Source organism: Phyllostomus discolor, chromosome 3 (assembly GCF_004126475.2).
Source record: "Phyllostomus discolor isolate MPI-MPIP mPhyDis1 chromosome 3, mPhyDis1.pri.v3, whole genome shotgun sequence".
NCBI lineage: Eukaryota > Metazoa > Chordata > Mammalia > Chiroptera > Phyllostomidae > Phyllostomus > Phyllostomus discolor.
The window spans coordinates 119,306,694-119,318,293 of record NC_040905.2 but is presented as its reverse complement, the minus strand read 5'-3'; the positions used below and the strand labels follow the sequence as shown (position 1 = coordinate 119,318,293).

General features: G+C 43.3%; 1 protein-coding gene and 1 long non-coding RNA gene across 2 annotated transcripts; one reads left to right on the top strand and one right to left on the bottom strand.

The window, feature by feature from the left end:
• The first annotated feature begins 1,616 nt into the window (after positions 1-1,616).
• Positions 1,617-11,593, top strand: LOC118499620. The gene is made up of 3 exons (XR_004902123.1): positions 1,617-1,629; positions 4,603-4,604; positions 11,508-11,593. It is a non-coding gene; the product is annotated as an uncharacterized LOC118499620 (long non-coding RNA).
• On the bottom strand, positions 3,244-4,204 carry LOC114505207 (alpha hemoglobin stabilizing protein). The gene is made up of 3 exons (XM_028523103.2): positions 4,065-4,204; positions 3,817-3,895; positions 3,244-3,610 (listed from the first exon to the last, which is right to left on the bottom strand). The coding sequence occupies exons 2-3, from the start codon at positions 3,889-3,891 to the stop codon at positions 3,407-3,409; spliced, it is 279 nt and encodes a 92-aa protein (XP_028378904.1). The 5' UTR covers positions 3,892-3,895; positions 4,065-4,204; the 3' UTR covers positions 3,244-3,406.
• Positions 11,594-11,600: the final 7 nt, after the last annotated feature.

Here is an 11,600-nt window from a genome sequence, read left to right as displayed (position 1 = left end):
GGGTAAGGTTAAGAATCAATGCCAAGATTATCATCAAGGGAAAAGTCAGGGTGAGGGTCAGAGTCAGCATCCTTGTTTCAGGGTCAGGGTGAGATTCAGTCGTGTACAATGTGAAGTTAAGGGTCAGAATCAAAGTCAGACACAGGGTAAGCCATGAGGGCCAAAGTCAGGTTAGGGTCAGAGTGTTTATGTGTATCAGGCTCAGAGTCAACTTCAGAGTCAATGTTTTGTCAGGGTTAGTATCAGGGTCAGGTTGAAGATCAAATTCAGTTTAAATTTTGAAGGGTGGGGAGTTTAGAATCAGAGTTAGAGTCATATCAGAGATCAGTTTGAGGGTGAGTCAGGGTGATTATCATTGTCAGAGACATGGTCAGTATCATCATCAGGCTGAGGGTCTGAGAGAAGGTAAGTGTCAGAACTGGGTGAGGTTGAAGCTCAGACCAAGGTCAGGAGGATGAAGATAGGTTCAAGGACAGAGTGAGAATAGATTCAGAGTCCAGTTCAGGGTCAGGACCAGGTTGGTCGGGTTCAGCCTGCAGTTCAGAGTAATAATCAGCTTAACGGTCAGCGTAAGAGTGAGTGTGAAGGTCTAGACCAGAGTAAAGTTGAACATCAGTATTGGTTTAGATTCAGTCTGTAGGTCCGATAAGGGTCAGGTGTACAATGAAGTTGAAGGTGAGGGTCTGAGGCAGGTCAGGGTATGGATGAGGGGCAGCACAAATGTCAGATTCTCAGTGACAAAGGTCAGATTGAGGATGAGTGTCGCGGTCTGGGTTAGAGTCAGAAAGAGGGATATAGTGGGGTTCAGAGTCTTTGTCGTGTTCACAACCAGGGTCACAGGAGAGGCAGATTCAGGGTAAAGGTAAGAATTGGGTTGAGGGGCAGGGGCAGTGTCAGGATAAAGGTCATTGTCAGGACAGCTTGAGAGTTAAGGTCAGCATCAGGGTCCCAGTGGTAGTAGTGTCAGGATAAGCTTCAGGGTCAAAGTTAGAGTGTTGGTCAGTGTCAGGCTGATGATCACAGTGAAGCTAAGGAACAGGTTCAGAATCAGAGTCAGTGTGTACTTAGGGCCTTAGTTAGGACTTGTCAGGGTCAATAAGAAGGTGAAGATAAAGGTCATGATTAGGGTCAGGGACATGCTAAGAGTTAGTCAGTGTCACAATTAGTGTAGGGTCATAGTGAAGATCAATTTCAGGGTTAGGGTCAGGATAAGATTCAGGTTGAGGGTCAAAGTCAGGGTAAAAGTTTGGGTCAGGTAAAGTTCAGGGTCTTCAGCATCAGGATCAGTGTGAGGGTGAAAATGAGAGACAATGTCAGTGTGCAGCTCATGGTTATTGGGAGGGTAAGGGTGTCTATATCATGCTCAGGATAAAAATCAAGTGGGATGGGGTGAGGGTCAGGGTGAAGTTAAAGGTGAGGTTCAAATTCAGAGTCAACCCTAGGGTCAGGGTCAATATCAGAATGAGGATAAGGGCAAGGTTATGGCTATAATATTTCACCTTCTGTTTACAATCTTATTTCAAGTATTGATTCAGGTATGTTGACAGGTACTGCTGTCAAAGTAAAGGAAGCATTATGCTTCCTGCTAACTCTGGTTAATTTTTCTGTAGAAACAATAATGGACTTAGGGTACTCACTGGTCCAGTCATTTAATTTTATTATTATGAGCCATCAGGTGCTGATGGTTCATACTATATCTCTGAAAAATCAAAATATTCCAAATTTTACTTCTTTGTAGATTCAAGACCAGATGCTTGGGTAATCAACATGTGAAAACATGCAGTGAAGTTTAACAGGTTTCTGTCCTTAAAGTTTGTTTTGGAATTTTTCAATTTCTTACAGCTATGAAATGGTTACAATGAAATTTAGATGTTGGACTTCCCATTATACTACAACATACCTGATAACTGGTCATCTTCCTTTGTCTGAGCATTTATGAAATCATCAGCCCACAGTCCCAGAGGCTGGATGGTTCCACATTTATGGGAAGTTTATCTTCATTAATTGAGCCAAAGTGGCTTCTGACTATTCTTTTCAGATGCACCTTGTATAGCATTGGAGCAAATCTAATGCTTTTTAAACAGGGTTCCTTGGTCCCTCTGCTCCACCCCTACACAGTAATCAGGTCTTTTTGCAAAGGTGATGCTTTTGACTATTGTCCCACCTCAGTAGCCCTGGGTCCCCATTATTGGCTAAGATTTTCAGGGGGTGCAGTAGGAAGGCCCTGGCCTCCACATATGCCACCAATCATACTGCAGAGGTGCTGGCTTCCTGTCTCCCTGGGAGGCCGCAATTGTCTTGCTGGATCTGGGGCCACCTCACACTGGTTCAGGGCACTGAGCAAGTTCCCTTTGGACCTTGAACCAGACTACAGAAACCCCAAAGCCAAAGACAGAGGTGGGAGTGCACAGATATGAAATGAAGGCTTGCTGGAAGTTGGGATGAGAAAACAAGCCCTCTCAGCTCCAAACCTTTCCCGCTGAAGAGGCAAAATAGTAAATGGCCCTAAGAGAGCCGAGTTCCCTCCTTGGGTGCGCTGGCCTGTGAAATCTGCCCCTCCTGCCCTCCACCTCGCACCCTCCCCCCTCCCCAGCCCTACCATGCTTGGCTCTGAGGCTTTACTTAGAGATAGTACAGTCAGCAGGTCCCTCGTTCTAACAACTTCATTTTGTTTCTTTTTTTTTTAAAGCTCATGAGCCTGGTTCCACCACAGAACCCTAAAATAAGGAAGCTTAAGGTCTGGAAGCCAAAGAGAAAGCAGGTCTAGCCCGGGGAATGACAGGAGAAGGATGAGTCTGCAAGGAGGTGGGGCTGGGGAACATCTGCCTCCAATCCCGGTATCTGGGACTAAGGAATGATGAAGCCAAAAGTGCTCTCTCCTGAAAAATAAGGGATGTATTAAGCAGTGCAGGAGATTGGAAAATTGAGGTGGGTGGACTCTTGCTTGATTCCATCTAGCGCAGAATGAACAAGACTGGGAGACCTCCAATTACTGTCTTCTAAACAAGCATGTTACTGGACCACAACTTAGGGAGAATTTCTATCTCCCTCTTTTTTCAGTGAGCCCTGTCCCCAGCACGTTCTCTTTAGTGCCTGTCTCCCTAGCCCCTCTTTCAGGCTATTTTGGTACTTCCCAGTGGTTACTTTATTAAATCTTCAAGATCATATCTAGGAAGCAGAACTGAAGGAAAGGTACCCACTGCTTCCACAAGTCAAGGATGGACAACCAAGGAAAGCTAGGAAGACAGCCAAACCAGTGTTGGTCTTTATTGAGGTGTCAAGGTAGAGTAACACCAAGGAGCAGAGCCTGAGGACCTGAAGAATACAGACGCAGGAATTAAGGGCTTCTTTAAAACGTAGGCCCCAGTCTCCGGGCTAGGAGAAAAGCACTGGGTGATTTGGGTGCTCACAAGGACTTTAGGAATGCCCTATATTTGTCCAGAAAAGTGACAGACAGAGTCTTCAGCTCTTGCCGAAGTTCCTCCAGAGCCCTGTCCTGCTCTTCCTGCTCTCCTGTCACCTGCTGCCTGTAATAGTTGATGTACAAGTTCACCCAGTCATCCACTATAGTCACCATGGCTTCTTCAGAGACAACAGGTTCACTGAAGACCTGGAGTAGGGCAGGGAGAGAACGTGGTTAGTGATGTGAGTCAGCAGTGACCCACAAACTCTGCCATCCTCTTTCCTCTGGTTTGTATTTCCTGTCTCTAGTTGTTTTTATCAACTCTCCCAGCTCCAAATTATTCTCCCTTCTCTGCCCTCACCCACCCTTCAACACACTAGTCCTGTCTTCTGAAACGGATTACTTGGACTTACCTGCTGATTCAGCAAAGCGTTAAATTCCTTTATTCCTGTGGAAATGAGATCTTTATTAGCCTGAAGAAGAGCCATCTGCCTGTTTAGAGAAAGAAAAATTTAAGTATCCTTTTCCCTCACCTCTGGGTATTTCCCATAATTCCCTCACTCCACTTAAAGATTCCTGGTGCCCTGCAAGGTCACCTCCCCTCCAACACCTTTCAAATCCTACCCTGCTCTGAAATCATGTTCCTCCCAGGTTTGCTCACCTGTAGGTCCGGCAGTGCTGTTATGTCTCACCCACACTTTTCAGGGTATGTATGTCCCTCTGTGCCAAGCTAGATGTAAGCAAGGAGTTAAGTGTCAGTGTAAGAGGAAAACGCCCTGCATCTAGGTCCTGAGGAGGAGTGATAGTCAACCTGGGGAGGGGAAGGAGGGAGAGGCTTCCCTGAAGTGAGAAAGATAGCAAGGCCATGAAAACAGATAAGTGGAGAGGCCCAGGAAACCAAACCAGGGCCAGATCCTTGCCCTCTGCCCCACACCACAGGATCCAGGTTCCAAATGCTCACAAAACTAAGATTAACTGAGTTTACTCTACCAGTTCATAGATGATATATTATTAACAGCTTACATTATGTTTACCATTGATGCCAGGTACTGTTTCAAGCATCTGTTAAGGTATTTATCCTTATAAAAAATCCTACTAGGCAGCTACTAGTTATGTCACAATTTGCAGATGAACCATCTATAAGACATGGGGACTGAACTCTCTCTACCAGGCTGTGTTCTGCAAGAAGGGAGATGTAGCTGTCTTGTTCTCTAACATCTAGGTACTCAGCAAAGTAGAAACACTCTTTTTCTTCTTTTAAATATTTTCCTAATGTTTGCAAGTTTTAGGTGTTTTTCAAATTCCAAAACACTACACTGATTCAGGTGAGTGAGACATAACAAAGAATGTACCCTGCAAAAGGCGATTGTTTTTGTTCCCTTCCTCTGCAAAGTAACCAGCAGTGAAGATGTGTGTATTTCCTGTCACATCTTTCTGCATTCAAAAACCAACATTTAAAGTTCACAGAACCTATACACTCATAGATATATTTGACTTTTTTTTCGTTTATAGCATTTTCTTAGCATACAGCAAAATTGACCACTTTTTGGTGTATAATTTATGGATTTTAATATATAGGTTCATGTAACCATTACCACTATCAGGATATAGAACATTTCCATCACTCCAGAAAGCTCCTTCCTGCTACCCCTTTGTAGTCACCTCCAGTTCCCTCACCAAACCCTACCAAGCACTGATCTGTTCTCCATCACAGCAGTTCTGCGTTTTGGAGGATATCCTATAATGGAATCATATAGCATGTAACCTTTAGGACTGGCTTCTTTCACTCGGAATAACACCTTTAAGATTCATCCAAGTTGTTGCAAGTAGCAGTGAGCATTCCTTCTCACTGCTGAGCATGCCTCCCGTGGACACTCCTGTTTATCATTCACCCACAGATGGACAACTGGATTGATCATAGTTTGGGGCAAGCATGAATAGAGCTGCTATAAATATTTGTGTGCAGATTTTTGTGTGAATATGTTTTCATCAATCTAGGGTAGAAACTGTCTGTTGCCACTAGGAGAAATAATTGCAATAAAACCTGACACAGATTTTTAAAGGAATAATTTGACAATACTCATTCAAATTAAAATATACATGCCTTTCAACCCAATGATGCTGCTTTGGCCTCTATTTTAAAGAAATGTTGGAAAAAAGTAAAAATAAAGAATGCTCATAATCAATGCACAAAAAGGCTTGTACAAGGAGTTTACCATGCCAGTCTGTAATAATGAAAAAGCAGAATCAACCTGAAGGTCCATTAATATGGGAGTCTAAAGAAATTTTGGCACATTTATACAAAGGCATGACACACATCTATTAAAATAAATAAGCCCTGAGGGGCATTGCTCAGTTAATGGAGCATCATCCTGCAAAGCAAAAGGTCAGGGTCCATGCCTGGATTGTAGGTTGAGTCCCCGGTTAGGGCATGTAAAAGAAGCAACCAATTGGTGTTACATCGATGTTTCTCTCCCTCTTTTTCTCTCCCTCCCCCCCCCTAAAAAAAAATAAAATAAAAGGAAGCCCTGGCAGGCGTGTGGTATGGCTCAGTGGATTGAGCACTGGCCCGTGAACCAGAAGGTCACCAGTTCAATTCCCAGTCAGGGCACATGCCTCAGTTGTGGGCTGGATGCCCAGCTGGGGGGGTGTGAGAGGCAACCACACATTGATGTTTTTCTCCCTTTCTTTCTCCATTCCTTCCTGTGTCTCTAAAAATAAATACATAAAATCTTTTTAAAAATTAAATTAAAAAAATTAAATTCGCCCTGGCTGGTGTCGCTCAGTGGATCAAGCACTGGCCTGCCAACCAAAGGGTCACCAGTTAGATTCCCAGTCAGGGCACATGCCTGGATTGCAGGCCAGGTCCCCAGTAGGGGCGTGTGAGAGGTAACCACACATTGATGTTTCTCTTCCTCTCTTTCTCCCTCCCTTCCCCTCTGTCTAAAAATAAATAAAATCCTTTTTAAAAATTTTTTAAAATTTAAATTTAAAAATAGTAAAATAAAATAAATGGAGTAGATACATAGGTGCTGATATGAGAATATCTCTAAGACAATGAATGTTAAATGAACTATATAGTTAGAGGAGGCTATCCCAGGCAGCAAGTGTGGGGGATGAGAATGGAGATTAAGTATAAAACTCTCTTTCTTGCTCTCTCTGTGTAGAATGGTAAACTATTTACTTCTCGGGATTGACTGGCATTTGTTGGGAGATAAATGTCAAGGGAGAATTTGACCTTATCTCTGTATTATTATCTGAATTATCTTACAGCATGAATATATTCTTCTATTATTTTTTGTAATTCTTAAAAAGAATAAAAAAAGAAGAGGAAAATAGTGTAGTTCTAAAATCATTAGCCTTAGATGTAAACCCTGCCTCTGGTAACCACAAGACCAGCAGCTGCTCACTACATATTTGTTGAAAGAATGAATGAATGCTTTTGCCGTTTTTAGTTTTGTAAATTTGAACTGACTTCACATATTGAAGCCTCAGTTTTGTCTGTAAAGGATGAATAAAAAAAACCTACCTTACAAAGGCTATTTAGAAAGTAACTTTATTCAGTCCACAAAGAGTATTTCGTACCCACCTTGTACAGACACTTGTACAAGGCCCTAGGAATATATCAGTTCAAGAGACAACACTCCTGCCTTCCTGGAGCTTCTGTTCTAGTGGGGAAGTAAGAGGGTGAATGATGAGCAACAAAGTCTGAGAGGTAGGCAGGGCGCATATCTATATATGGGTTCTTATGGACCGCTTTGTGGGCCATAATGAAAAGTTTGTGTTTTATTTTCAAGTGTGAAGAAAAGCCATTGACACTATTATCAATAAGACAAGAAATAACAAATGTTGGAGGAGATGTAGAGAAAAGGGAACTCTAATACACTGCTAGTGGGAATGTGAACTGGTACAGCCACTATGGAAAATAGTGTGGAGATTCCTCAGAAAATTAGGAATAGAGCTAGCTTTCTTTATGATTCAGCAATCCCCCTTCTGGGTATCTACCCCCCCCCCCAAAATTTAAAACATGTATCTGTATAAATATATGTATCCTTATTCATATTCACAGTAGCCAAGACATGGAAACAACCAAAGTGTCTTTTGATGGATGACTATATAAGAAGATATGGTACATATAAACAGTGGAATACTACTGAGCTATAAGAAAGGATGAAATACAGCCATCTGTGACAACATGGGTGGATCTCAAGAGTATCATGATAAGTAAAATAAGTCAGAAAAGGACAAGAACCATATGATTTTGATACACAGAGATCTGATCAGATTACCGGGGAGGAGGAGGGAGAGGCCGTAGGAGGAGGCAATAATAGTAAACAGTCTAGGACGGGATTGGCTGAGAAGATGAATGCCTCCAGGGTGCCTGCAAGTACAGGCTAAAAGATTTGAAATAAAAGAAGGGCTCTCAGGCTCCCGGACTGGCTGTCTCCGGCTCTTGGGCTTGCTCACTGGCTCATTCTTCCTCAAGGATGCCTGCGGGATTGTGCTGCAGCTGCCTGTGTTTCCCGACAGATGGTATTCTGGATGGGAAGGAACTCCTGGCACAGCCCAGGATCAGGCTGCCCAGGCAGAGCGGGGCAGGGTTATTCTCCTTCAGGTGTTCTAGAGGGAACAAGCTCTGAGGCAGAAGCCTGCCAGTCTTCCAAAATTGTGTAGCTTTTGTGTCTTATGTTGTTTTCATTTGTAAACTAACCCTATAGAAATAAGATAATTAAAACTAGCAAGGCATGCTAGGAGAACTCAGTTAAGAGTTTAGCCTTAATTGATAGGCTTATGAGACTAATGCATGTGGGAAGCAGTTATTCTAAAATTGTGAAGCTTTGGAATGAAGGTTCTTTTCCTTTATCACCAAACCTTTGCCTCTAGAATTTTGCCTCGAGGGTGGCAGCGGGCAGTGGGACCCCAACTGCTTGTTCAGTAACAATTTCACTCCTGTGGAATATAAAACAGAAAATAACTAAAGAACAAACAGAATAAACGAACCCACAGACACAGATAACAGTGTGGTGGTTACCAGAGGAGAAGAGGGATGCAGGGAGGATTCGGAGGGAAAAGGTGTCACCAAATATGTGGTGACAGAAGGAAACAAGACTTTGGGTGGTGAGCGCACACTGCAATGTACAATGATGTGTTATAGAATTGTACACTTGAAACTCATATAAGGTTACTAAGATCATTCTAATACATCTAATTAAAAAAATAAAAAAAAAACCACTGAGGGATTTGAAGGAGAATGTTACAAACTTCTTCCGTAAAAGTAGTAGGTAGCCCCTGAAAGGTTTTAAGCAGTGGGCTTTTAAGCTGTGTGAAGAGTGGACTGTAATGGGTGTTGATCATGTGGGGGTTCAGAACAAATCACCCCAAGGTGTGCCTCTGTAGTATCAGTTTGTTTTAATCTAGAGGCAACCAAAACACTGAGCTTGAGAGGAACTTCTGCCTCAATTTAACTATGGAGTAGGGGTCCTGCCCATAATTAGAGATTATCAGAGATAACATTATTAACCCATCTATAGGGCCGGGGACTTCTGACTACTAAATGTCTGTCCTTCTCACCATCCTTCAGTAACCCTCTGAGGACCTTACCTAATCCTTACTCAGAATGTCACAGTAGTACACAGTGGATGAAAAGGGGTGCTGTAATAAATCATAAATTCCTACCTGGGCAGATCTGAATGGGTAAAGAACCATGGAAGTTCTTCAGTGAAAATTCAGGCAAGCCCTGCCCATCGTCATTGTGCATCTTGGTTAACTCGCCTTGGACGTGCTCCAAGATGACCTTATGAGGTTACTTGCCATCACTGGACTTATCAGTTTTATTACAGAACCTCTTTTTTCATCCACAATAGCATGTACTATGTGCCAAACATAGTTTAAGAACTTCACACTCATATGGATGAAAAAGGGGTTCTACTGAAAGTAACCTCATAGGGTGATCTGATCATAAATTCCTTAACTGCACAGGTCATGGTGGGCGGTGACACTCCAGGCATTTTAACTGGTATATCTTTGCCTTAAGCAAGCCCTGTCCATTTTTTCTGTTTATCTAGGTTAACACACCTTTGAAATGACTCCTTTGTCCTGCACTCCAACTCCTGCCTTGCTTTCTCCCACCTTCACGTAATTTTCCTATGTTTCTCCCTTTTTTTTAATTTTGAGAGTATGTTTATTGGATCTGGGGACAGTGAAGCAAGGAAGGGCTTCAGACAGAAGAAGCAACAGGAGAGAGCTTAGGTGGGGCTGCTTTGGCTCTCGAAAAATGTTGTGGGAAAGAAGTGAAGCCAAGATGGGGCTGCTGTCAGCTCACTGGAGAGTCAGACAAAAGGTGACCTTGGAGACAGCTTCAGGGGATTAGCCTGGGATGAGCAGATGCCACTGCCCATTGCTCCCCTTGTTGCAAGTCTCATGGGGATCCTTAGAGTCTAGAAGAAAATTTACTCAAAAAAGAGATATGAGCCCAGGCTGGTGAGGCTTGGTGGATTAAGCACCAGACTGCAAACCAAAGGGTCACAAGTTTGATTCCCAACCAGGGCACAAGCGTGGGTTTTGGGCCAGGTCCCAGGTTGGGGACATGCTAGAGGCAAATGTTATGGTAGCAGGAGCAGCCAAAAGGGAAATAAAGGCAGGGCCTTCACCATTGCAAACCAACCAGAACTTAATACAAGAGGCTAAAAGCAAAGTCTCAGCCGTTGACCCAATGATCCTGAGCCTGGTCTGATAAGGCTGCCAGGCATTCCAAACAACATAAGTAGACTATGATAGTGCAGAGGTAGCCCTTGAAAGTGTGTGTATCATCTCCACTAGTTGGGAAAAGGAAAACCTTAAGACTGTGTGTTCATCCCAAGGCCTGGATGGGAGGACAGGGGGACTACAGGGCCCAAAGAAAAGCCCATAAAACAACTTTGATTAACTACCTGTCTCCTGTCACGTATACAAAATGAATAAACAGAGTCTTGAGCAAGATAAGGATTCAGGCTAATAGACCCCCACACCTACATTTGGGTAGTTGTGTCCCCCAGGAAAGCTGGCACCACCTTTACCCTTCAGTCAATATGTAACTTCTTCACCTCCACCCACCACTATATAAGTCCTCAGAACAAAGGATTCGCTCACCTGCCCCTCTTGGGTCTTTTTTACCACATGGGGGCCTCCAGGCCACCTGACTTCTGGCCACCAGGACCCTGGCCACCCCTCTTTTGGCCACCCAGCTTCTAGCCACCTGGCCTCTGGCCACCCTTGCATTTGCTTTCCCATTAGAAGTTAGCACTAATAAACTTTGCATGATGCCAGCATGCTCGCTGATCTGTAATTCTTTTCTGCATTGGTGAGAAGAAACAAGTTTCTCCCATAACACAACCACTCACACATCGATGTTTCTCTCCCTCTCTTTTTCCCTCTGTTCCCATCTCTAAAAACAAATAAAGTCTTTTTTAAAAAAGATTTGAGTGGGCATCCCCCAAGGAGAGTGTGTACCCTATGTTCCCTCCTTAATTGCAAATGTATAAAATAAGCTGCAAACTGCATTCTGAGAAGCATTTTTCTCAGTCTGTTGAGATCTTGCTTCTAGGAGTATCCTCTGTATGGCTCAGACAAATTCTTATAAAAATTCTCTACAGGTTTGGATGTTCTTATGTAGACACTCATTTAATCCTCATCCCAACCCTATGTGGTAGATACTAATATTATTCCCACTTTACAGATGAAGAAACTGAAGGACAGAGAGGTAAGAAACTTGCCCAAGATCTCACAGATATGAAGTGACAGACCCTGGATTCAAACTGAGGCCCCCTCGTGGGATTCATTCACAGAGGTTGGCCTCAGAGTTCCATACACTCACAGAAGCTAACATTTAAAATATTACACATTTGTAACCCTTCAACTTTTCACTCCAACAATCAACTCAAATTTACAAAAAGAAAATGAAGTCCCCTGGGTCTATCTCAGAGAGGCTCTATGTAGGTCTGAGATAAGTTGAGAGGGTAGGAGGGCATTCTAGGCTGAGGTCACACAGGAAGGTGATAGTTTGGAAGAATCAGAAGTTTTAAGCAGGGAGTCAAACTGGGAGGGAGTGGGTGTCCAAGAATGCCAGTATGGGGGAGGAACAAACTTTCCTGTACCCTCAAGGCTCTTCTGGCTGGTCTAATCATCAAATAGACATAAGACAGATTAGCAGGAGAAAATA